Source organism: Pieris brassicae, chromosome 6, assembly GCF_905147105.1.
Source record: "Pieris brassicae chromosome 6, ilPieBrab1.1, whole genome shotgun sequence".
Classification (NCBI taxonomy): Eukaryota; Metazoa; Arthropoda; class Insecta; order Lepidoptera; family Pieridae; genus Pieris; species Pieris brassicae.
In genome coordinates, this window is record NC_059670.1 from 1,835,265 (window position 1) to 1,863,238 (window position 27,974).

At 34.9% G+C, this 27,974-nt stretch overlaps 1 protein-coding gene across 2 annotated transcripts; it reads left to right on the forward strand.

The window, feature by feature from the left end:
• Positions 1-1,450: 1,450 nt before the first annotated feature.
• Positions 1,451-23,556, forward strand: LOC123711020 (cytochrome P450 6k1-like). Of its 2 annotated transcripts, none has more exons than XM_045663405.1 (10): positions 1,451-1,565; positions 1,999-2,158; positions 3,003-3,206; positions 3,461-3,610; positions 4,026-4,210; positions 7,682-7,836; positions 7,955-8,073; positions 8,340-8,439; positions 9,037-9,285; positions 9,407-9,622. In XM_045663405.1, the coding sequence occupies exons 2-10, from the start codon at positions 2,000-2,002 to the stop codon at positions 9,580-9,582; spliced, it is 1,497 nt and encodes a 498-aa protein (XP_045519361.1). In that variant the 5' UTR covers positions 1,451-1,565; position 1,999; the 3' UTR covers positions 9,583-9,622. The 2 variants fall into 2 exon arrangements, with proteins under 2 accessions (XP_045519361.1, XP_045519362.1); XM_045663406.1 differs by lacking the exons at positions 1,451-1,565; positions 1,999-2,158; positions 3,003-3,206; ... (5 more) ...; positions 9,037-9,285; positions 9,407-9,622 and adding exons at positions 16,619-16,648; positions 17,183-17,342; positions 19,828-20,031; ... (5 more) ...; positions 22,790-23,038; positions 23,306-23,556.
• The last annotated feature ends 4,418 nt before the right edge of the window (positions 23,557-27,974 follow it).

Consider the following 27,974-nt stretch of genomic DNA (forward strand, 5'->3'; position numbering starts at 1 on the left):
GTTCTCCGCCAGGTCACTCAGTTTATGGTCTGTAATCCGACCCATCCAACACATTCAAGAGGCAACGAAAGGGTTCCAACCGTTGAAATCGTTATACTTGCTGATTTTAACCACCATGACGATTGGCTCGAGCTTAAACCAAATACATAACCACAGTAGAAAAGTCCACTTGTTACCAGTTCCCAGATGATACGCGTGTGTTAGTTGGGGATAGGAACCCTTATAAAGCTTTTAATAAAGAACAATTATAATCCAATTTTAATAATGTACTAAAGTGGTACCACGATGCTAAACTAGTACTTAATATTGAAAAGACAGAACTGCTTATCATACAATCCAATTTCAGCAAAGAAGCCACTGGTTTTAGCATTTGTGCCTCACGGACACGCATGACTCCCCAAATCAACCGTGTGCAAGTGCCCTTCTATAGAAATAGTCATAAACAAAATATCTGGGATTAATTATAGACAAAAGATCAATTGGAATCAACACATAGAATACATGTGCGAGACGCTATGACAGTTTTTGGCACAAATAACTATACTCAAAAAGCGTATCCCATTTAGAACCAAACGTTCAGTTTACAACGCGTTTTGCAAGTCAGTAATTAATTACGATGGATGTAGCTACGGTAGAACTTACCTAACGTATCTCAACCTTATAAATAACCTACAACTGCAAATACTCAAATAACCCTTGTTGTCTCGAGAAATGTGCTAGAAAATGAAGAAATAACAGAAAATTTAAATGTCTTTTAGTCGAGCACTTTTTTCGACATGACATAAAAATCAAGTGAAGCATTTGGTACAGACGCGGAGGTAACAAGTTCGGCTGTGTACATCGAGAGCAAACAACGTATACGGCCAGAGAACGCTGAGGTATTTGCTATTATTGCTGCTGAAAAATTGACTACTCAGTCGGTAACTAGATAGCCTAATGTTAACAAACATAAAAAGTAAGTTGACAAACTTTTTTTATATGCAAATGTCACGTTTCCTACAAAACAAGACTGCTAGTACATTTATACAAACCATTCTAATGTAACATATAATTATTTTAGTATATTATTCTATTAAAAAAATATTAATAAAATAAAACTAATTTTCGTCCCCTAGATCAGGGATGCCTGAGAAGAATCATCCATCTGAGAAGAATGCTATTTGGCCAAAACTTACCGATATCTAGATTGAGTATTCTGATAAACGAGCTAGGTCTGGATCCATAGTTGCTTCTCTCAGCCTTTGGAATGAATGTTCCTTTAACTAAAGGAACTGATGACAAACTAATTTATGAATCGATACATAAAAATAATTGAAAATATAAACTAAAACTTACTTAATAATATTAATACTGGCAATTATTTTAAATAACTACTACCTACGACAATTAAATAAAATCAGAATAACTAATTTAAATAATTGACTCGCGAAGCACTGACGCCACAGTCGTTTCTATATAATATAGGTACTTAACATATATTATATAACTCGATTTCAAACACAATTTGTAAGTAATCATATTTTAGTGGTGACACGGTAAACATTGGTGGCAATAAAATCTGAAATGTATGTATTAAATGTTACTAGTTTAACAACAAAAATGAATTGACTGTTAATTGAGAGCTTAAAATTTATAATTATTTTTGTATTCATTGAATGAGTTATTTCCATAATATTAATAATAACACATTTCGGATACAAAAATCCATAGTTATATGTATTATTTTTCACGAAACATAAATGTGATATTGTACATTGAGCTAATTTTAGTTAGCATATTGATATCATTCACTAAAATACTTTGTGGTTTGGATTAACTAATTATAATTGTATAAGCTGGTGCAAGATTAACGAAAGTTAGTGTGCATTTTTTGCGACTGATTTATGGTTAATGTTTTTGGATAGTTACACCGTGTAAATGATTATTGTGATAAAGTTAAATCATTTTTATTTCCAGTGAAAGACATTTTTGAAGTTGATATGTATTTATTTGTTATAGAATGATTGGTGTGCTTATAAGCGCAATAGTGGTGTGTTTAGTGACATGGCTGTACCTGCGTTGGAGAAGCGTGAAACAATATTGGGCTGAGCGTGGAGTACCATTTCTACCTCCACATCCAATATGGGGAAGCTTGACATTCTTACTTAAAAAGAACCCGGTAAGCATGCTCGATGTAGATTAGATGTCGCTATTAGCTTAGTTGTAACTAAAAGTACTACGTGAACTGCCCTCTGAAAAATTTCAACGTACCGATACTAGTGATCCCATTAACTTACGGTTAGACCCTACAACTTTAATTAAAAGTCTTTTTTCCCGAAGGGGTAGGCAGAGACTACGGATCAGTTACTATCGTACGTTGCTGTAGGGATAAGCATTCCCCTGTGTACGACTATTCGAGCCTCACTTGAGATTTCTTGACTACGATATGCAACACCCCATTTACTCTATTCCCAGCATTCACTCGTCTTTCGAAATCGTCATACTTTCCATAAAATATTAATCAGAGCGACATGGATACAGCGTCGATAACGTTTGGGTGCGCACTGACGAGTGCGGCTGCCAGCGTGTGAGGGAGCTCCCGCCCTCCCGCGCCCTACCTCGTCCCGCGGTCGCCCTCCAAACTGGTAACGTAGTGATGGGCGTACGCATAAAATAGGGCTGCGATACACAACTTCTTCGAAAACCATAGAAATTGTTTTTCCTATATTAACTTATATCCTCTTATCAATATATATATTGAATTTTATGTTTCTGCGTATTTAATGTTTCATACATTGCCGTAATTATTTTGACAGATATGTTTATTTATTAATAGTTATATATGTATAGACACAAGCAAAGAGGTGTTACTACGTTTTACTTCACCGTACGCGCAATGTTAATTGTGCACATAGAAACGTTTCATTCAACAGCCAGGGTTTGAATGCGCGACCTCAGTCTTGATAACTACATTACCTCAAGGCTTACCTGTAGACTATGGATTAATAGAGATTGTTATTCAGGGCTCGTGGATGATTGAAATGTATCAGCGTTTCCCTAAAGCACCTGTCATCGGGATCTGGCTGTACTGGAGACCAGGTCTGATTATTAACTCACCAGAATTGGCGAAACGGATCCTCCTGAAGGACAACTACGCGTTCAGGGATAGGTTTCTGAGCGCTGGAAAGCATGATCCCATTGGCTCGCTTAACTTATTGACAACCAATGTAAGTATATGAATTCTACTATTATTATAAGGCTTCTATGAATTCTACTATAATTAAAGGTTCGAGCTAGTATATAGTATACATTATAGTAATTATTATTATTTTTTTGCTTGCTACAATAACGAAATTCACACGGATGATGCTCCGGCCGGAACCTGTTTGAATTATAAAAACGGGACGTTAGATGAATCCATACATATTACAATAATATAACAAAATATTATAATATAATCATGGGAATCGTGCATTTTTAGGATCCTTTATGGGCGGTTGTTCGTCGTCGGACTACATCAATTTTCACTGGATCTAAATTAAGAGCGTTACAACCTCTAGTCGACACAAAGTCAAGCCAGTTGATAACTCGGATCCAAAACACCGAAGATTACAGCAAACTCAATTTGAGAGTAAGTAAAAACATAAGTTATATATTAAAAACTGCATTTACTTTGAAGCATTGCTTCGTTGTGCTATTATCTATATTGAATTTTGCAATTGGGACTCGGCATGACCGGCGCCTTATTAGTTGAAATATTAGTAATTATCAAAAACATCCGGTACTTTTGACTATATCTCCAACGAAATTTCTCGTAAAGAGAAGATTTTCAATGAAAATATATATTATTAAAAGGAGTAACATACATTTCCTTTGGAAATGTATTGTGACTTAAGTACTTTTGAACACTCGATTTACGTGAAATCACAGGCCACTGATTCACTATATTCCAAAACCGAATCATTGAATTAGAAACCAAATCAAAATGATTACAATCTTAACCAAAACGACTAGGGATAGCTCTTATAATATTTGTGTATTAACAGAATTTGTTTGTGGACTACACCACGGATGTGTTTGGAACAGCAGCGTTTGGCGTTGAAACACACGCTGTACGCACGGGAGAGGATCCAATGAGAACTGTTACAAAGGCCTTTATGACTTTTAATTATTTAAGAGGCCTAGGCTGGAGCAGCATTTTCTTCTTCCCACAGTTGACTAAAATCTTCAGGTAAACCTATTACACTTGAAACAACACACAGTTTGGTACAATAGCCCGCTAATTTTTTATTACTTTAACAACTTACCTCTGATATAGGTGTTGTTTCCTTTATATAATTCCTCCACCGTCGAATGCGAAACAAGCATTATTCCTTGGGAATCAATCCACGTCTAGGTTTAGTTTACATTTTTTACAAATTTATGAGACCTTACTTTTTAAAGTACAATTTACTTAAGGAAATCAGTTATGGACATATAGCATATAGTGTACTTTATATTGGACTCTTAAGTTAACAACCAAAAACTAAGAAAAAATTAGATTCTACGGTTAAACTTTCCAATATTGAAAGTCGATATTTGAGGTTTTAAGGGGGTTGGGGGGAGGGGGTTGAGGGCTACCCCCCATGCCATCCCCAACCTGCGGAGCCCCATGGTTATGGAGATATTCATGGTTAAAGTTTTGCGGTTAGAATGGTAACGATTTAGAAACCGTGGCCCAAATTCGATGATACTGATTATGTAGGGGATAAACTTTCCAATATGGACCGTCGATTTAAATGCCCATATTGTTTTTGTAGATAGTACTCACTAAAAGAAAGAGTTTTGCAAAGAAAGTATCGATACTACTCAGGTAACGACGATAAACTTTCTAATATGGACTATCGATTTAAATACCCCTATTTTTTTGAAGAATTTTGATAAATCATTTGGATGCATACGAAGAACTACTAACTACGATTAAATATGTATATAAAATATAATAAATTAATTTAATTGTTTGTAACTTTCTGTATTATCTAATTCTTATTACAATTAAGTGTTTACTCACATATGTAATATCCAAAAAGTACCCAAAACCGAATCAAAGCACCCAACTTTCTAATTGGTCTTGTCTGCCATACCCCTAGAGTGTATATAAAAGCTCGGAGGCGCGCAGGAAGAGGGCTTGAGGGCTACCCCCCTATGCCAACCCCAACCTGAGGAGCCCCATGGTTATGGAGATATTCATGGTTAAAGTTTTGAGGTTAGAATGGTACCGATTTAGAAACCGTGGCCCAAATTCGATGATACTGATTATGTAGGTACTCTGTAGCTTGATTGGAACACCTCCAAGTGATTTTTGCTGCCAGAGTTGCGTCTAAGTATTAAAAAAAAATATTTAAAATTTTGTGTAATGTATTTTACCTCATACTATATGAAAGAAAACTTCTCTCCAGATGTTCTCAATAAACGAACAGAACTACAAAATTAAGTTAACAAAGAAAGAGAAAAAGGTAGATTGGCGATCCTTAAATATGACAATATAGTCATGTTGAACAAACGAACCCAAGAAAATAAGAGAATCTCATCAAAATCTCCTGAACCGTCGAGAACCACCCAAAATCAGAATGTTAACCAGCGAGGAAGTTATATAAAAAAAATATGTCCGGAAAATTACCGAACAAGCAACTAATTCATATCGCCCTCGAAACGCCACCAAAACTCAATCCCATTTTTCGCAATCAACACAGTAACAATTGCCAGATATTTATAGTATATCAGAACAAGTATTTGTCCTTAATTTAGTCTTTGTAGATTATATTTCAATAATTCAAGCCTATTTTCCTAAAAATTTTATTCTTATATGGAGACTGAAAGCTTGCCAGCAGTAAAGTGCAAAAAAGTGAAGAACGTATTATAGGTCAATATTGTTATGGCACAAGGAATAAAGTCTTGTTTATTTTGCCCAACAAAATAATTACACCTATATTAAAAAAAATGTATTAAAAAATATGGTCATGGCTTTCCCCCAAAGAGATTAGAGAAAGAGAAAAAAATAAATTTACTAATATTGAGGTGATCTGTATCTTAATCTTCCAAGTGATCACAATTTCATTAGAAGCACTTTCACATTAGAAAAAATAAAACTGCGTAGGGCTGAGTGTCGTGCCAATAAAACGTTTTTATCCAGAATTAAATAAAAATAAAACAAAATTTATGACAAGTCACCTACAACATCCTGTCAAAAGTAATGGATAATTGGGTAAGGAAATATCTTTTAAAATACCACGGCATCATGACAAAGTCCATAGGATGCCATAGAATAAATTCTGGGGATAGAAAGAAGTACTGAAGGCAGAGATATCACTATACTTAAAGAAGAATGTCTTATACACGTGTATAAGATAACGAGGAATGGAACGTAGTGTACTTAATTTAAAACTAAAGAACAAGATCAAAAGAACAGAAATAAGAAACAAAACAAAAGATATTGATGCACTATCCCATTGCAAAAAACTTAATAGGAAATAGGAAAAAAAAGAGAGTTCACCCTCATGCACGGTGGGCTGAAGAGTTTAAGGAAATTGGTGTAGAAAATTAAGAGAAAAATGCTCAAGACAGAGAGATGGAGCCAATTGGAGGAGACCTAAACTCTCAAGGACCTCTTGAAAATAATATATACCTAGTCTAGCCATAATATTTGTTTCAGCAAAGTAAAAAAAATCGATTGCAAATAACATTTGTTATATATTAGTTTAATACAAATATATATAAATATATAAAGCTTATTCGAAGTGGTCTCCATTGGCAGCAATACAGTCCTATAAACGTTGAGGCCAGATATCAATAGAAGCACGCATTCTTTCCATGGGAAAATTCTTCACTACCAACTGAAGTCGCATAGTGGCCACGTTGCCCTCTGTCGACTAATTGGTAAGCTTTCATAGAGCTAAAAGCATAAATACGGTCATATTATTTGTTAAATTGTTGCTCAATTGTAAAAAAAATATGATCCGTAAACAAAAAAATTCCCTTCCCTTCCGCTTCAGTAGTTTTTTCGGTTTTAGCACCATATTCTTTTTTAAATTATCAGTTAAAAAGACAAGTACGTCGCTTATACGCTACCAGTGCTAAGTCATCCTTTAAAATACGCGACAAGGTTCTAGGTGTTGTCTTCATCTCCCGAGATAAAATCTTTTGCGTTCGAACAGGATTTCTTCAATTTATTTCTGTTTTGACCACCTTTTCCGTACGCACACTACGTGGAAGGCTATAGCCTTAGAAAAAGATATATCTTTTTCTGTAACAAACAGAGGAGGTATCGTTGTGCGTATTAATAGCCCGGTACACAAAAAAATTACTAATACCAAGCGTATGCAATCACAGCGTTTCGGTTCTCTTTATCACCCACAGTCCATTTTAACATCGCAAAATATTGTACAATGTTTTAGCGCCAAGATGAGAAAGCCCAATGAACAATGTTATAAAAATGACAGATTCTAAATTCAAATGTAATATTTTGTAAATTTTCAATTGTAACGTTCATATATAATTATATAATTAATTGATTTAAAGTATGCGCTTATTTTGTAAAGGTGTCAAGGAATAAATGAGGTTTTATTAATTAATTATTACTTATATATTTAAGGGAAACAACATTTCCGTGCTATGTTATGTTTCTATCAACGGTCGCTGTAATACGACATTTTTCCTTTTACAGGTTTACGTTGTTCCCAAAATGGTCAACAGAGTACTTTAAAAAAATATTTGCTATTGTCGTTGAACAGCGGAAAGACAAGGTTATCAAAGATCCTAAGGACCTGGTAGACGCTTTACTGAAAATGAAGCAAGATGGCCCAGTAATAGATGGAGTAGGTGAGTAAATATAGTTGCAATTGAATTGTGTCATGTTCCCTTTCTGGCCAAATACGAAAGAAATAGCTCCGGAATGCTCATAGAAAATTATCATTGACTGTGAAATTGTCGCTTTCAGAAATCACTGACGATGTAATCGTATCAAATGCGGCAATAATGCTGCTAGGAGGATTTGAAACAACAGGTTCTGTACTCACTTTTACGTTGTACCATTTGGCATATAAGCCCGAAATTCAAGTAAGTAGTGACAAACGCCCAAAGATGTCTTTTTTATAATCTATAATCGCCTATTGTGTATCCCATACTCATTTGATTATCATGATTCGATCGAGTATGGAATGCGGTGCCTCCGACCGTTTAATGGCCCATTTTGAGTAGTAATTACAAGTCCTATCAGCTAATGCATAAGGACCACATAGATTAATCATTCTTCTTTAGATATTTAAGTTTAATATTCCTCTTCGTACACTAAGTAAATTATAAATTATAATTTATAATTTCAGCAAAAAATATATGACGAAGTCTCGAAAGTTATCGGTGAAGATGGAAAATTTGATATATCAAAACTCATGGAATTACCTTATCTAAATGCAGTCGCAAAAGGTAACTTGAATTATTTTATATATAAAATTTCTAGATTCAGAAATACAATACTCAATTAGAAAAATAATAGCGCAACAACCTTTTAAAGCTCTGATTTCTGTATATATTTCTGGATATTTTTTACAATAGGATGTTCTGCCTTATTCAAGTTTCATTCGTGCTTAGGCACGACAGGCCAGTTTTCTCACGATGTACTGGCTAGGGTTAAATACATAGCCGGGGTTTGAACCTACGACCTTATGCATGATAATCACACGCACGTTACCCTAGTGGATGGGTAACACTGCTCTCAATCAGAACCCTTAAATTTAAAATGAACAAATATACCAAACTTAATAACAGTTTTGTATTACTAATTCTGTGTTAAAATCTGATAAAAGATCTGAATTGAAGACACTTTTTGGTCCACCAGATTTTAATTTTGTATTAAAAGTTTCAAACAAAAAACATTTTGGGCAATTTAATTTCTTAATTGTATTATTTTGCAAGTTGCAAACGAATCAACTGATATTGGCACTTATTTACAGACTGTTTATTGCTTCCACTTTGGACTGTATAAGTGGCGATAGCTCAATAGTTTTCTTAATATTCTTTCAGAGACATTGCGGCTCTACTCCCCAATGGGTTGGCTCGATAGAGAAGCATCACAAGACTACCAAATTGATGAAAAATTAATAATAAAAAAGGGAACACCAGTTTATGTAAACGCTATCGGTATGCACCATGATCCAGACTATTTTCCAGAACCATTAAAATACGACCCAGAAAGGTTTATGCCAGGAAATGAACCGAATATAAAACCATTTACATATTTACCATTTGGCGAAGGACCTAGAAACTGCATAGGTAATTTTATACCATTATTTAGGACAAAACAAAACTTACAGTTTATGAACCTATATTAACCGTCGGAACTAAAGAACGTATAAATATACAGACCCATATAAATGTAAAATTTATCTTTCAGGAATGAGGTTCGGTTTGATATCCATTCGTCACGCAATATCGAACTTGATAATGAATTACAAATTCGAGCCCATTCCAGGAGCGCCGAAACCTTCAGAAGTGGAATTTGAGAAGCATGGTCTTTTGTTGGTCCCTGGACAACATATGGCAATTAATTTTATACCTAGAGAAGTCTAAGACATTTAAATATATAGGAAAACCATAAATTTTACGATAATTTGTTAAGATTTGATGTGAGCTGCAACCAGTTTTACCTTTTGTGAATCGACTTTGGATCCTTTAATAACTTCCTAAAAGGGCAACGTACACACGTACTAGACGTGTACACCACCACAACACTTTTACATTTGATTACCCGTTACCCGTCCCAAAGAAGTCAAGAAGTAAAAATTTACGTAATTTTTTTCAATTGAATTTTTTGTGCCTCAAGGACACATTTTTTAATTTACATCATTGAACTGTGTAACCAACAGCTTGAAAATGCAAAAATCTAGACCTTTGAAGATCTTGACTGTTGCAGTTTTTATGGGACCACTTGGAGTAATTAGTATGGGCTTACCATGGCTTATCACAGCTGAAATAATAAATAAAATAAAATATGTTCAACGATCAGCAGAATATGCTCCATATTAGGCTTAAATTTGATAAACAGTATTAAATGTTCAAGAATACGAAATAAAACAAAAATTATAAGCGCAGCTAAAATGCTGTGCCAACTGAAATGGCATTGTGTGGGGCACACAGCAAGAAAGTGCGACAACCAATGGAGTGAGAGAGTGCAGCACGCCGCCCTCGCCGGCGCCGGGCGGACGACATCACCGCCATCGCCGAGGTCACCTGGACGCCACTGGCCTACGACAGACACGAGTTTAAACGGATGTAGGAGGATTATGTCTAACGGTAGACAAACCAAAACCTGACAAGCATATTATGATTCCTAAATATTACAGTGTATTTTTACTCAATACTACCCTCAAATACTGCATGTCATAAAATTTATTACTAAAATACCAATACCTTCCAATTATTCGATCTAAATTGATTATGGTCATAGAAAAGAGTACCTACATTTCTGTTTTCTCTTTCTTTTACACGTTTCATGCAAAATACAAAGTTACTCGTTACTACCCTCAAATACGGCATGATATAGAATTTATTACTGAATTACCAATACCTACCAATTATTCGATTTACATTGATTGTTATCATAGAAAAGAAAACATTTCTTTTTTCAAATTCTATTATGGATAATACACTCACAACAACTCATGATTTAGATGAAACTGAAATGGCTATATATACACCTCGTGTGAAGTAAACAATTTAAAGCTATTTATAAACCCTAAAAAAGAGATTTAACCATTATAACCTTATCTATTTTTGACAATCAACACGTAACCTTGAGCTGTTTTTAAATTGAGGTAGATGTCATTACATTATCTGAATGCAGATTGAATACAAAACTTATTCTTCAACTTAGTCAATATTCTTCATATTATACTATGAATCAGTTTAATCAGAATGATGGCGTAGTGTTTTATATCAGGAATAATTAAAACCCAAAGTACATGAAATAATCTTAGAATATGCATCTTGTATAGAAAACGAGGTACTTAATCATTTAATCCTAGGAATTTATCGTCCTCCTTCTATTCCGAACTCAGACACATTTCTTGAATCACTTCGTTTACACTTGAATCATATAAAGAAAACGAAAGAGATAGTCATCACATCAGTCATGATATAAATATAAATCTGGTGATATAAATTTACAATCTCGACTACGGTTACCAAAATAACAGACTAAACTATCTAAATATGCTATCAATATATGGCTTAATTCCAAGACATCTCTTCCCAACTAGAATAATAACTGTCTTGACCATGTTATGATAAAAAAAATCAGGCAAAAGTAGCTGTATTGAATACATCAATTTCAGATCATTCATAACGCAGTTGAGGCAAAAAAACGAAAAACCTATACAGATTTAAAGAAAGCGATAATAACATTATCTACTAAAAAAAAATCTCGTACTTTGCGAGGATCCAAATGTAGTCGTTGATAAATTAATAAATAAGATTAAAAAATCTTTAGAAGAAAATAAAATGATGACGAATGTATCTAAAAAACATCAGATATTAAAGCCGTGGATACAGCCGGTAGCTTGCGGTGCATAAGAAATAGGAATAAAATGCAAAACCGTTTAAAAAGTAATGAATATGACGAAGTTCTATCAAGTACTTATAAAAGGTATAGACACTTTTGTAACAACGTAATAAAAAAACTAAAACGAAAATATGAGAGAACACAATTGAATAATTAATTTAATGACCCAAAACAGTTGTGAAAAATATTAAAAGGATTACATATATGAGTCAAACAAAACATAATAACACGAACTATTAAATCTTAAGGCTACGCCCACAGAGTCTGTAAATGAAGTTGATAATTATTTCACAAATCATGGCCCTCTACTGGCTCAGGAAATTCAAGAAATCCCGTCACGCTCCTCCAAATCAGCACTAGCCCCTATATCCAGCTTGGACTCGTTTTTTTACTGACCTCCCCTAGAGGTTGATCACATAATCAAAAACCTAAAATCAGATAGCGCACCGGTGTGGGATAATATTCCTGCACGATTTCTAAAATTCGCTAGAGGACTTTTAGTCGTCCATAAAGACGAGACGAGACGGAGATAAAGACAAAGTCAATAACAACAATAAGCAGGCGCAAGGGCAATACATAAGCTGAAATAGAAAAGAAGTTGATGTGGTGGAAACACAAACTGGACCCAGTTTTTCTGTCAAAGGATAAATAAAAGGCACTTTAAGTAACACAATGAGTTAAAATATTTTGAATACATATCGCGTTACAATTAAAATTTTATAATTTAAACAAATAATATCTGGATTCTGTATTTATCACGATGACTGTTGATTTTATACGAAAATATTTGAATACTACATTCCGTCAGGTAAGCATGATATTCAATTTTTGTTAGATAAATATTGAAAAAAACTTGACCTACGATAGAGGTCATGTTCTTATCGTTTACGTGACAATATGACGTTGCGTGCGAATATTTAGCGCAACGATCAGCATTAGAGTAGTGACCGTTCTCAATCGGGCAAACAGAACTACATATATACAGTATTCTTAAGAGACAACAAGGGGCTGACTCGCAGATTATAAGTATATACGCCACGGTAGCTGAATCCCTTCCAAAATGCTGAGTGGAATTAAAGTAGTCTGGGTAATTATATAACACAATGTATCAAATGATAAATATACCGATTTGTTATCTCTTGATTGATTAATCATTACATAATTGATTGGTGATTAATTACGGATTCATAATAATACATAATAAATTATATCAGATAAGTAGTGATAATGTATTAATAAGCGTCAGAATATAATGAATTTTTGACTTGATGGAAGTTAGGCTTAGCGGTCAGTATCAATTTTGAATCTAATACCGATCCCTGGACCAAAAGATAGTTCACGTATTTCGCTTAGGAGGGGCGGCATCCGTTCACCCCTCACAGCCACGTCCGACAAAAGATATATCGTTTTCAAAGATATTTAACAAAAAAATAAGAGCAAAATCGGTAAATCGGTAGATATAAATTATTTTTCACGGGTTTACCGATAGCCGTACCAATGAGATCAGCTGTTAAGTCTGCGAGACGATCTTGCTTTGAGGATCGATGTGGGGATAAGGATCTCACTATAATTTATGCTAACAACAAACTAAAAATACTAAAATAACCGAACTTTACCTCATATAACTGAACATAAGATTTCATACACTAACTTGGTGTCCATAGCGGCAAAATTTTATATTATTCTCTGGCTAAAATGGTAACTTAAACAAGTAAAAAGCTAAACAAAGTAAGCGCATCTTTCTTTAGTATGTATTTCTCTAACAGCAATTTGAATCAAGTTTCATCGCATAAATGTGAATTATTTAATATTATTCAATATTATATACACTTAAGGCTGTTTAGCAGACTAGCGTATTATGCTGCGCACTTACACGCGCGCTAAACTACGCACTTCAAAAAACCGGATGTGCATATATCGTCGTGTAGTGGCGTCGTGTCAGTACCAACATGGATTCTGACGAAGAAACATTGCTATTTGCATATGCATTTTATACAAGCTTAGAAGGGCGTCAACGCTCGTACAAGTTGAGCGTGTGCCAAAAGGCGCACCTTTATGTGCCATGCGCTCGCAAAGACGAGCTTATACGCGCGTAATAAACATTAGTCTGAAACCGCCCCTAAAGGACTCGAATATACGTGATTCATTAACTGGACGTGGAATGTACAACATTTCCAGCTTATTAAAATATAACCACGCAGCCTCCTTAGTAGATGTGACTTTTTAGTCATAAGTTCGGAGATCAAATCCAAGAGTAAAAAATAAAAGAAAGAATAAATACCTTATCCTAGTCTTATACTAAAGGGAAATATTTATTGAGTATTAAACTTAATTACTTGTTTGATTCTAAATATTACAGTCTATTCTAATCGCCATGGCGGGATTTGTGAGGATTGCATTAACTGAATATTATTTCTACTTTCATTATATGATATTTGTAATCGCAGATTACAATACCATAATACAATATTTTTCTTTAAGTATTGACTAATATACAATATACACAATGGCTGGAGAATGTTTTGAATAGAAAAGAGATTGGCAGTATCGGATTTAAATAGGAACAATGATTTCTATAACAAAAAACTTAAACCCCTACGAAATAAAATTAGTTATCAAGATCGTATCTCACGTAGTTGCAAAATTAAACTTCAGGCGGTTCCTGAAGGAAAAACGAAGACTTACTGGCTATTAAAGGGCTTTTTGACTAAATATGATTGTATATTTCTGATGAAACCGTAGTATCTTATGGGCCGTACGGGAAAACGGGGAGAAAATACGACGCAACATTGTGATAACTGTGACATCACCTTAACACCGTGATGCGGTCCGATCCGCAGCTCATAGAAGGTTAATCGATCTGACAGGTTAAACAGACCAGATTTGGGTATACCGAGAGAAATAAAACCTATATATATATATTGTTGAAAACCTAACACTTAAAGGAAGCTATTCATAAGGAAGCTAGTAAACTTGCCCATCTTATGTAATTTAATACATGTTTTTATCGTGCTCACAGTGGTTGCCCGGAAGAGATCGCTGGAAAGATTTAATTATGTTAAATAAATAAAATAAAGTCTCTAAAGTAGAGAGTCTTTTTTTTGAAGAGAAATTGCAATATTTTCATCATGAAATATTTCAACGAACTAAGAAGATAAATTAACAATGGCGTTTGTACAGAATAGCCAAGACTTATAGCATGTAGATAAAATATAGATATATAAATATTTTGATAATTGAACTTACAAGAAAACGAACGAAGCTAATTTGAATCAAATAACGTCGATACCGGCTTAAAATCTTTTTAAGCATACATTAGAAAACGGTTAAGTTCTAAAACAGACATTCCACCGGTTTAAAAAAATAAGGTGGATGAATCTATCAATGATAGCAGAAATGTTCAATGATAACATTGAGCTTAATAATATATATAATTTTTTGGCGTCGGGACGTGACGACCCCATCGCCCACTGGTGAAATAACCTCTGTCACAGGTTATTTCACCAGTGCACTCAGTCAACCCCCTTCCTAGTGGGAGTGCCATGCTGTTGCTTTCGGGCTTCAGCCAAACGGGCAGGCACGACCGGGGCAGTACCACTATCTCACAAAAAACAGGCGTGAAGTGATACAATAGGTTCATATTGTTGTACTCGCGTTTCGTGCGGTGAGTGAGACTCCCGGACCCCCCCCCCCCCCCAGAATATGAAGATGCAGTTTAAACAGAGATTACACGTTTTCGCTGTGGAGAATCCCCCTCTGAGCGTCCATCATCGGAACAATCAGTATTCGGTGGTGGATGCACGGGCTGCCCTTCGTATTCTGGGGTAGGCAAAAACTGCGCAAAAAACTTTAACTTTAGGTTTCAATCTCGGGGCAAACGGAAGAATTTACCGAAGGCATCCCCTTCCACGCTCTCAGTGGACTTTACCAATGTTAGGGGGCTCAATTCTAATCTTAACGCGGTTCACTTTCACCTCGAATCTGCGAAGCCAGCCTTATTCTTCCTTACCGAGACTCAGATATCCTCCCCGGCTGATACTTCCTACCTCTCCTACCCGGGGTACAAATTGGAACATTCATTAGTGCCGCGGGCGGGAGTTTGCGTGTACGTCAGAGAGGATATCTGTTCTCGTCGCCTCGGGTCGCTTGAAGGAAAGGACCTATCTAGCCTCTGGCTGCGCGTAGACTGCGATAACCATCCGCGATTCTACGCATGCCTGTTTAGGTCCCATAGCGGAAATACCGAAACTGACCGACTCATTGAGCACATCCAAATGGATACAGATGGGAATCTCGAAGGGGTTCCTACCGCTGAAATCGTGATACTTGGCGATCTTAACGCTCACCATGCCGATTGGCGCGGCCCGGAAACAAAAACTACATTATACAACAGCCGCGTGCGCAGCATTCTAGAATACGGTATACTTGTATGGAAGCCGCATTATGCAATGTATGTTATGTTGGGACTCGAGCGCTTACAAAAAAGATTAATGTAACATCTACTAGTTACATTTACATCTGTTGTTGTACGGTTGCTGCCAACACAAGAAATGGCAATTCCTTTTTTGTGATACCACTGGAGAAAATTACCAGGCTAGAGCAGTTTAAGATGTTGACATTGGATAATCGTAAGTGATACTTTAAAGATATTTAAAAATCAGGTTGCTATTGCCAACCTTTTAACTAAATTTCGTCATCTAGAACAGGCATTCCATAATCCCTTTTGTCCCTCCTCTCAGAAGAACGCAGACCAAAACATACCAATATCCAGAATGAAGCACTCCAATTTCATTTCATATCTGTTTCACTTCGAAATGAATTTTCCTTTAGTTTAAAACTTACAAATTTATGAATCGATAATGCATAAATATAATTAAAAATATAAACACCTTGTAGCACTGTACCCTGAAATCTGCTTTATATGTGTTATTAATTTAAATCGTCTCGCGAAGCACTGACACAGCAGAAATTTCAATGTACTTAACATGTTGTATATAAGTCGAGTTTAACACAATTTTTAACTAATCATATTTCAGTGGTGACACGGTTAACTTTAGTGGCAATAAAATTTGATATGTATGTATTACATTATTTTACTAGATTTAGAACAACAATGGATTGACTTCTAGGGGAGAGCTTAAAAGTAATTCAGTTATTTTTGTGATAGTTGAAAGAGTTATTTCTATTATATTAATAATAATACATAAATGAAATATTTTTTTATGTATTTATATTGAAATTATTTTAGTTAGTATATTGATAGCATCATACAATATTGTATATTTAGTAAAGTATAACTAAAATACTTTTTTCTTTAGTGGTATGGATTAAATAATTATAATTGTATAGGAAGGTGTATGCTTAACAAAAATTCAAGTACAATTATTTGCGACTGTTTTGATGAAACCAAGTCGTATCTTTAATGTTTTGGTTAAATATTACCGCATAAGTGCTAACTGCAATAAAGATAAATAACTATTGCCACCTTATCGAATAAGTTTAGGGTGAAATCACAATCACAATAGAACTCCAATGTCAGTCATAGCTAGGACTAAAAATGTATCCTAGGGTATTAATAAAAGAACTTAATATATTTGTTTATTTTTATAGAATGATCGGTGTGCTTATAAGCGCAATAGTGGTGTGTTTAGTGACATGGGTATACCTGCGTTGGAGAAACGTGAAACAATATTGGGCTGAGCGTGGAGTACCATTTCTACCTCCACATCCAATATGGGGAAGCTTGACATTCTTACTTAAAAAAAACCCGGTAAGCATGCTCGATGTAGATTAGATGTCTCTATTAGCTTAGTTGTAAAGGTACTACGTGAACTGCCCTCTGAAAAATCTCGCCAAGGTAGGTACGTGCCGATACTAGTGATCTCATTGATTGATTTTCCCGAAGGGGTAGACAGAGACCACAGATCTCCATTTGCAACCCAATAATCACTACCGTACCCTATCCAGTGAAGCCCGATTTGAGATTTCTTGGCTACACAAAAAAGAATGCAACACCCAATTTACTCTATTTCCAGCAATTACTCGTCGTTCATATCATCTTCATATTTTCCATAAGATGTCACGTCTAATACGTTTGTGTGCGCGCTACTGCTGCGGACGGGTGTTGTCCCGCGGTCGACTTCCGAATTGATCGCGTAGTTATGGACGCATGCATCTAATAGTGACACGCCACCCTATATTAACTTTTATCTTCTTATCAGTCAAAGCGTTTTTTATAACTTTTACCAGCTCCTGAAACTCCTACACCGAACACGCCAGTATAACTTGGTCTTCAACGTATAGGAGAACATTCCCTTGTAACTGGTTCATTATCAATCCCCGTAAACCTCTTTCAAATGTTTTAGTTCATGAATAGCCATGGGCATTTTGCATTAGTTTGTCCGTCAGTTGTGATAAGCATTATTGGCCTAGTGGCTTCAGCGTGCGACTCCAATCCCTGACGTGCGATATGCTATCCCCCGGTTGTGACCAATGGACTCTCTATGTGCGCATTTAACATTCGCTCAAACTGGGAAGGAGGACATCTTGAGGAAAGGGGCATGCTTAGACCCAGAAAGTCGACGGCGTGTTTCAGGTACTTGTCTATTAGATTGATTGTCATGAAACAGATCTGAGGCCCAGACCAACAACGATTGTAGCGCGACTGATTTATTGTATTTATTTATTTAGTCAGGATTTTCTCATAAGCGCCATCAGCGACTTAAGCAATTTAATGTGATATCACTGTACTATTGGAGATCAGGACATAAACATTGTCATCCCTCACTCATTCCCAAGGTTTGAAATCAGCAGAATTCCAAACTCCAACTGCAAAAGCCAACATAGGAGTTCAGGCACTTCTCTTTCGAATTCCTCGTTATTATAATGGATTGAACAGTACTTATCCGGAGCTGGATATTCAGTAGTGGGCTGATCAATTTTATAGAAAGCATGTTTAAGTGCCTATCTCGTACCTAATCCGCTTTTTGCTGGTGGATTTTCTGCTTAACAAAAACTTTTCTGGTACTTTTAAGTTATTTTATAAATACATGTATGTTTACCAAGATTGTCATATATTTTAGATAAAAGAGTTTGTAACATACCGTAGATGTCTTATGTAGTAAATTTGACTAAATAAATAAATAAGAAATTAGGGACTACTGACGCATTATTTATTTCTTTACGTTTTCTTACGTTTTTAAGTATTGGTAGTAATGTAAGCTTCTTCCGGGTATAGGCGCACGTTGGTACAGGGAACGAGAGGGACGTTAGCAAAAGAAGCGGCGGAAAAACTTGCCATACTCTTGGCAAAAACGCCGCATACCCTCTATATAAAACATCAGATAAGGCAGAGGACTCTAGAAGTATGGAATGAGCGATACCTGGGGGGGGGTGAAACAGCTGGAACTACAAAATTATTTATCGGCAATGTTTCACACCCCAGATGGCGCAAATTCTTACCGGGCACGGAGCCTTTGCACATTACCTGCATAGGTTTAAAATTGAGACAAGCCCAACATGTGCTTGCAGCAATGAAGAACAAACAGTGGAACATATGCTTCTACACTGCCTTATATTCGCATCGTACAGACCTGGAGCAACAAATGCAGATGACTGTAGACCGTGACGGCCTCCAGGACATGTTAATAAAGCACAGACCGTGCCTGGACAAAAATATTACCGATGCAGCCTGGGTGTATTTCGCGACGCGTAGCCCGCTATTCGCGAACTAATGAAATTAATAAAATGTATCTTGTTTTTATTTTGGAGAAAATGTGAGATAAAAAGTCCCAGGCAGTAGTGTTATAAATTAAAAAAAAAACTAGTAAACTGTTGTTATATCGAACTTAAAATAATTTTATTCGTGTAGGTAGCCAAGTACACTTATGAACGTCAACACAAAAGATGTTAAATTGATTCTAAATTTACATTTACTACCAGATCGCAATTCAAGGGCGTAGAAGAAGTTCGAAGATTAGATATTGAATTTTATATTTCTGTTATTTAATGTATGAAGTCCCGTAATTATTTTGACAGATACATTTATTTATTATTATTTGTGTATAGTAAATAGTAGAGAGGAAATCGGGCTTGTAAATGCCGGTTTACTTACTACGTATGACTTCACCGTACAGGCAAGTAATTGCGCACATAAAATGTTTCATTAACAGTCAGGATTCGAACGCATGACCTGTTTTGACAACCACAAGAATTACCCACCTGTAGATTATGGATTAATCCAGACTTTCATTCAGGGCACATGGATGATCGAAATGTATCAGCGTTTCCCTAAATCACCTTTCATTGGGATCTGGCTGTTCTGGAGACCAGCTCTGATCGTTAACTCACCGGAATTGGCGAAACGCATCCTCGTGAAGGACAACAATGTGTTCAGAGATAGGTTTTTGAGTGGTGGAAAGCACGATCCCATTGGCTCGCTTAATATTTTGACAACCAATGTAAGTATATACATTGTATATATAGACTTAAAGGTTCGAGCTAGTATTTTTTACCTTAAGATATAGTAAATACAAAAAATTGACCGAAATATATATCTCAATTCTTGTTATTAAATGGATGTTATAAGACAACACGCCGCGTCTATGCATGTACCTGATGAACTCAAAAAAACTACTAAATTTATTTATACGGTTTTATTTGATATCTTCTCAGTAATATAATATGTATATAGGATGATACATAATTATTATTCTTGACGAGGTGGCAAAATATCATCCTACAATTACGAAATCCACACGGACGATGCTCCGGCCGGAATATGGTTGAATTATAAAAATGAGACGTTAGATGAATTCAAACATATTACAAGTAAAAGTATAATCGACGGAATCGTGCATTTCTAGGATCCTTTATGGGCGGTTGTTCGTCGTCGGATTACATCAATTTTCACTGGATCTAAATTAAGAGCTCTACAACCTCTAGTCGACACAAAGGCAAGTCAGTTGATAACTCGGATCCAAAACACCGAAGATTATAGCAAACTCAATTTGAGAGTAAGTAAAAACATAAGTAATATAGCCATTAGGTAGATATTAAAAACTGAATTTACTTTGATTGCATCGTATGTATATTGAATTTTGCAATTAGGATTGTAGTCGTCATGAAGTACCTAATCAGTTGATATTTTAATAATTATCCAGAACAACTATATCGCCAACTAAATTTCCGTAGACACGATACGAAGAGACATTTTCTTTGGAAATCTAAATCACTGAAATCTAATCATCTAAAGCACTCGATTTACGTGAAATCACAGGCCACTGATTTTAACTACTTTCCAAAACTGAATCATTGAATTAGAAATAATAATACTTAACTTATTTAAAATTATAACATGATATTATTTGTATTAACAGCATTTGTTAGCGGACTATTCCACGGATGTCTTTGGAACAGCTGCGTTTGGCGTTGAGACACACGCTGTACGCACAGGAGAGGATCCAATGAGAGCTATTACAGAAGCCTTCATGACTTTTGATTGGTTAAGAGGCCTAGGCTGGAGTAGCATTTTCTTCTTCCCAGAGATGACAAAAATTTTCAAGTAAACCTATTTAAAAAACCATCGTATAGTATAATAACTCATATTTGTGAGAACCTTCGAGATGTCCCATTTCGGACTATGACCGCATTTTATATATAACTATTTTTTACTCACGAGTTCAATAGAGCATATATAGCAATGTTATTGTAAAATCTAACTGCTACATTGGATACAAAATATTAACTTTTGACTATTACACGTCACTTACAACTTATGTCTGATATAGATGTTGTTTCCTTTCTATAATTCCTTTACCGTCCAATTCACTGGGTTTATAGCGTGAATATACAAAACTGAACAACACAGCGCAGAAAACACATGTTAAAATAATGAGAATACACTTTTTGAAAATTACAATTTTAGAGTAAAGTTTCTGTAATACGACATTTTTCCTTTTACAGGTTTACGTTGTTCCCAAAATGGTCAACAGAGTATTTTAAAAAAATATTTGCTATTGTCGTTGAACAGCGGAAAGACAAGGTTATCAAAGATCCTAAGGACCTGGTAGACGCTTTACTGAAAATGAAGCGAGATGGCCCAGTAATAGATGGAGTAGGTGAGTCAATATAGTTGCAATTGTATTGTGTCATATTCCCTTTCTGGCCAAATATGAAATAAATAGCTCCGGAATGTTCATAGAAAATTATCGTTGACTGTGAAATTGTGTCTTTCAGAAATCACTGACGATGTAATCATATCAAATGCGGCAACAATGCTTCTAGGAGGATTTGAAACATCAGGTTCTGCACTCACTTTTACGTTGTACCATTTGGCATATGAGCCCGAAATTCAAGTAAGTAGTGACAAAAACCCGAAGATGTCTTTTTTACAATCTATAATCGCCTATTGTATTTATCGAATCATGATAATCAAATGGGAATTGGATAAATACGGTGCCTCCGACCGTTTAATGGCCCATTTTGAGTAGTAATTACAAGCCCTATCAGCTAATGCATAAGGATCAGATTGATTTATTCATACTTCTTTAGATATTGAAGTTTACACAAGTAAAATTTATAATTTCAGCAAAAAATTTATGATGAAGTCTCGAAAGTTATCGGTGAAGATGGAAAATTTGATATATCGAAACTCATGGAATTAACTTACCTAAACGCAGTTGTCAAAGGTAACTTTTTTTTATTAAAATGTCTTCCTTCAGAAATACAATATTCAATTAGAATAATATTTGTGTATAATGCGTTTTGGGATAACTTGTTTTTTATAGTAGAATGTTCTGCTTTCTGTAAGTGTTATTCGTACACACCCCACTTTCTGGGTCCTCATGGGGTCTTTATAGGCAGGCAGGCCAGTTTTCTTACGATGTGCTAGCGAGTACTAAATGCACCGGGGTTTGAATCTACGACCTCAGGGATGAGAAATTTTGTATTATTAATGCTATGTATAATCTATCTGAATTGAAGATACTTTTTGCTCCAGCAGGTTCTAATCTTGTATTAAGTTTCAAACAAAAAACAATTTTGCCCAATTTATTTTCAAATTGTATTATTTTAAAGGTTGCAAACGTATCAACTAATATTTGTACATGGTTACATAGTTAACAAGATGTAGAGTTAAGTAATAATTTTTATTCACAATATTGTAACTTTGCACATTTAAGTGACGATAGCTTATTACTTTTCTTCATATTCTTTCAGAAACACTACGGCTGTACTCCCCAATGGGTTGGCTCGATCGAGTAGCGTCTCAAGACTACCAATTTGATGAAAAATTAACAATAAAAAAGGGCACACCAGTATATGTAAACGCTATTGGCATGCAATATGACCCCGACTACTTTCCAGAACCATTAAAATACGACCCAGAAAGGTTTATGCCAGGAAATGAACAGAATATAAAACCATTTACATATTTACCATTTGGCGAAGGACCCAGAATCTGCATAGGTAATTTTATACCTATATTTAGGACAACACAAAACAATGTTTTAACAAAACCGTGTATATAGGTACCTACTTATTTATATAATATAAAAAAAAACATTTGATTAATTGACTTTCTTCACACATAAGAAAGGTTTTATTTAAATATTCATCGTTTCAAGTGTCATCTCAAGGCTTTTAATAGTTTGTGTAGTATTTTACTATCGGTACTATAGATACTGAAAACTATAGAACCACTATATACATAGAAATTTAAAATGTATCTTTCAGGAATGAGATTCGGTTTAATATCCGTTCGTCACGCAATATCGAATTTGATAATGAAATACAAATTCGAGCCAATACCAGGAGCACCGAAGCCTACAGAAGTGGAATTTGAGAAGCGAGGGTCTTTTCTTGGTTCCTGGCCAACATATGGCCATTAATTTTATACGTAGAGAAGTCTAAGTAAGAAGACATTTTGCTAAATATATAGACAAACCATAAATTTGACGATAAATTTTAATAAAATTTGTTGTGAACTGGAACCAGTTTTACCTTTTTTAAACCTTCCTAAATGGGCGACGTAGTCACGTACTAGATAGGACACTTTTTCTATTATTTTATTTAATTTACATGATTAAACTTTGTACACTTCTATTTTAAAATTGTTAAATACTAACATTCGAAGTTTTAACTGTTAACCCTTAACTAAAACGAAGTATATTTATATTACCTTATAACATTAACAAGTAAACTTAACCTTAAAAAAACATCTCAACATGTGACTGTAATATGCTAATTCCAGTTTCTTCTATCGAATATCTTGATATTACAATCGACTACGTTGGAGTTTGAATATGTAAATAATGGAGCACTCGTCACATGTGAAGAAAATTTTTTAGTTTAAAATATTGGAATACCTGTTAAATAGACCTAACCATAAAATATACAAATGGAACACCAGAAACCTTTTTCAAAAAACTAATAATCAAGGAGACCATAGCAAATCTAAACCTTAACACATATCAAGTGCTCAACAGCTACAACGACATACAAAAAACTAATTCCAGATTGTCATTATTTTATCTAAATGCTCGAAGTATTTACAAACAAGGAAAGTTTGATGAACTACAATGCGTGCTTGAAACGATCTCGACAACTATACACATAATATTACTAACTGAAACCTGAATCAAAGATGAGAATCAGGCTTGCGAACTCCAACTACCAAATTACACACACTATTACAATTTCCGTACAGATACAATTTGTGGTGGAGTTTCTATATATGTTCACAACAGTATTGAACACAACATGTCAAATCAAACTACCAGGATCGAAATAATTGTCTTTGGATACAATTAGAAAGATACAAAATATATAATCAATTCCTTGAAGCATACACTCAACACCTTCGGAGAAGAACAGCTATAGTCTTTGGGGATTTCAATATAGACTTATTAACTAAAACCAGAAAAGGTAACCAACTTATGAACGAAATTGGATTTACAATTCTTTATGAAATATAAAAAAAATATTCCACAAGAGTTTGAACAACACGAAAATCTATATTAGATCACGCTACAACTAATTTAATAAAAGATTATTTTCACATGCCTTTAATAGAATCTCCTCAGACCATAAACCATAAACAGATATATGTAGAGTTAAAAACATTTTTTTCGTAATCGATTGCTTCGTACTTGATATTTTTTTCCATTCCATCTTCTTGCCATTCCAGAGAAAAAAATAAAAAAAAATCGATTGGGAAAATTAACAACAATGAACCTGAACTTGATGAAGATAATGATGACTACAAGATACTGGAAAATGCTATTATAAATCACATAAATAACTCTAAGATAATCAAAAAGATAATACTTAATGAACCTCAAAAGGATTGGATTAATAAAGATACAATTAGCGAAATAAACTAAAGAAATAAAACTATGGGTAGAATTTTTTTTTATGTAATAGCAGGCAAACGGGAAAGAGGCTCACCTGATGTGAAGCGATACCGCCGCCCATGGACACTCACATTGCCAGAAGGCTCGCAAGGGCGTTGCCGGCCTTTCAAGAATTGGTACGCTCTTTTCTTGAAGGACCCTAGGTCGAATTGGTTCGGAAATACTTCAGTGGGCAGCTGGTTCCACATAGTGGTGGTGCGCGGCAAAACCTGCCTTAGAAAACGCTCAGTTGTGGAACGATGGACGTCGAGGTGATATGGATGGTATTTTGTATTTTGCCTTGACGTCCGATAATGAAACTCAGCTGCGGGTATTAGACCGAACAACTCTTCTGAACACTCCCCATGGTAAATGGGGTAGAAGATGCAGAGGGACCCAACATCTCTACGGAACGTCAAGGGATCAAGCCGCACGGAAAGTGATTGGTCGTCGACGATTCGAACCGCTCTTCGTTGAATACGGTCTAGTGGAAGGAGCTGGTACTGGGGAGCTCTATTAATTAAATTAATTAATTAATAAATTAGACTGTGTAACTACAAAGCAAGAATTCGAAGCCTATACAAACTATGTTAGTAAACGCATTAGGGATACTAAAGATACTTATTGCATTTAAAAATTAATAAAATGGAAAAATAATCAGAAAAAATTGTGGAACCTTGTAAATAACTTAGCAAAACATAAAATTAATACTAGTTGTAAGCCTTCGAAAGTTATCAAAAACTCTATGGAAATTTCTAAAAAAAAACAATATTTGTGAGGAATTTAACCGATACTTTACTGGAATAGGTAAAATTCTGGCGGTTGAAATACCAAAAACCTATCATGATAATTTTTCAAAAGCTTTGCATTTAATTAAACAGCCTACAAACTTAATGATACTAGAACCATGTAGTTGTGACGAAATTCTAAAAGTAATTTACATATACATTGTAGTGCAGCCCTGGACGGTATTAGCACAAAATCTATAAAATGTATAAAAGATCATATTGCTAATAATCTATGCAAATGTTTTAACAAACTAGAAATTGGAGAATTTTCAGACTCTCTAAAAATAGCTAAAGTTATCCCCATCTATAAATCTAGACCTAAAACTAATACTGGAAACTACAGACCAATCACGGTGCTGCCCTTAATAAGTAAAATACTTGAAAATATACTATATCACCGTCTTACAAAGTATCTAACGTCAATAAATTTTTCATTTGAACGGCAGTATGGTTTAGACCAAAAAGACATTTTAACTGCAACCATTGACTTAATTACTAAAATTATTAATACATAGATAAAAAATTTTTTTTTTTAAATAATTAATCGCGCTCGTGATGTGAAGTTTTTGTAAAGTGACGTCGAGGGTATACAGAGGTGGTGCGATCATAACAAAATGATTCTAAATGCCAAAAAATGTTAGTAGCATACTTTTTCTAAAAACTCCAGTCCCCTCAAAATACACTATCGACGGAGTACTACTACTCCAGGTCCATGAAATTAGGGATTTTTGAGTTATACTATATACTAATTTATCGTTTGTATCGCATTATAATTCAATAGTCAATAAAGCTTCTAGAATGCTAGGATTCATAAGGCGGTCAACTAAGTGTTTTAAAAATGTAAAGCCCAAAATCATACTATTCAATTCCCTGGTCCGAAGCATTTTGGAATACGGTAGTGTTGTTTGGAACCCTCAATATTCGGTCTATACAGAATCGAACGAATTAACCGCCATTTCTCCAAACATGTATACCGATTAAATGATATCATACTATTCAATTCCCTAGTCCGAAGCATTTTGGAATACGGTAGTGTTGTTTGGAACCCTCAATATTCGGTCTATACAGAATCGAACGAATTAACCGCCATTTCTCCAAACATCTATACCGATTAAATGATATTATTAGCTATAAGTGCGATTATGAGAAAAGACTAGCTTTATTTCACCTGCAATCACTCCGCGATAGACGCCACCTGATCGACATTATATTTGTTTAGAAAATCTTAAATAACTTGGTTGATTTACCTAATGTTTTAAGTCAAGTGAACTTCCTAAAGAGGAACACAAGAAACACTTCAGTCCTTTTCACGTTCGTGCAGTGAGGACCAATGTGGGTTGTAATGCTCCTCTTAACAGATCTCTATCTGCATTGAACAACGCTCTGAGTACATGCGAAGCAGATCCATTTCATGACAGTCTCCATGTCTTCAGACTTAAGATGCTGCCACTTTTGATCCGTGACCAATAGTGACAATTGCATAGTAGAAATATATTAAAATGTTAAATTATACATATATATATATATACTCTTCACTTAGTTTCAATATAATTTACTCACTGTTAACGCGTCGAAATCATGGTAAATTATATTTTAATCTAAAAATAAAAATGTCTTACCACATGACCCTTTAAAAATAAATAATACGATTATAGAACAAAAACGTACAGAAAAATATCTCAGTCTCAGAATGACGTGTACACAAATTGAGCATATCAGATCTAAGCTCTGTTCGCTTATGGGATCACTTCGACACAACGCTCGGTGTATCCCACGTACGTATCTGACGTTACACCATCTACAACTCGTTGGTCAAGCCTCATTTACTTTATTCAATTGAAGTATGGGGCAGCGCAGCCAAAACTAAATTAACAAACATTCAGGTACTGCAAATTAAAATTATCAAAACACTGTTCCATTATAATTATCATTCACCTACCATGAATGTATATCGATACACAAACTTAATGAATTTAAAACAACTTTATGTTTATAATACATGTATTCTTGTCAATAAAATTATAAAAAGTTCTCTCCACACTAGTCTAACTTTCTCCAAACCGCAAAGTGTGACTCATAGAAGTATGCGTCAAACGAGTTATCTTGCATTACCTAAAATACGTACGAACTACAGCAAAAACAGCTGAAGCAGCAGCTACAGCAGAAGGCGCACAGCTGTTTAATAAACTACCCACAAATATAAAAAAAATATTACTTCTTTCA

Excerpts from the sequence above, each read along its gene's own strand:
- LOC123711020 (XM_045663405.1), top strand. The coding sequence starts at position 2,000 with ATGATTGGTGTGCTTATAAGCGCAATAGTGGTGTGTTTAGTGACATGG. Across the intron at positions 3,207-3,460 it reads TTAACTTATTGACAACCAAT|GATCCTTTATGGGCGGTTGT; the intron begins GTAAGTATATGA and ends GTGCATTTTTAG. Across the intron at positions 3,611-4,025 it reads ACAGCAAACTCAATTTGAGA|AATTTGTTTGTGGACTACAC; the intron begins GTAAGTAAAAAC and ends GTGTATTAACAG.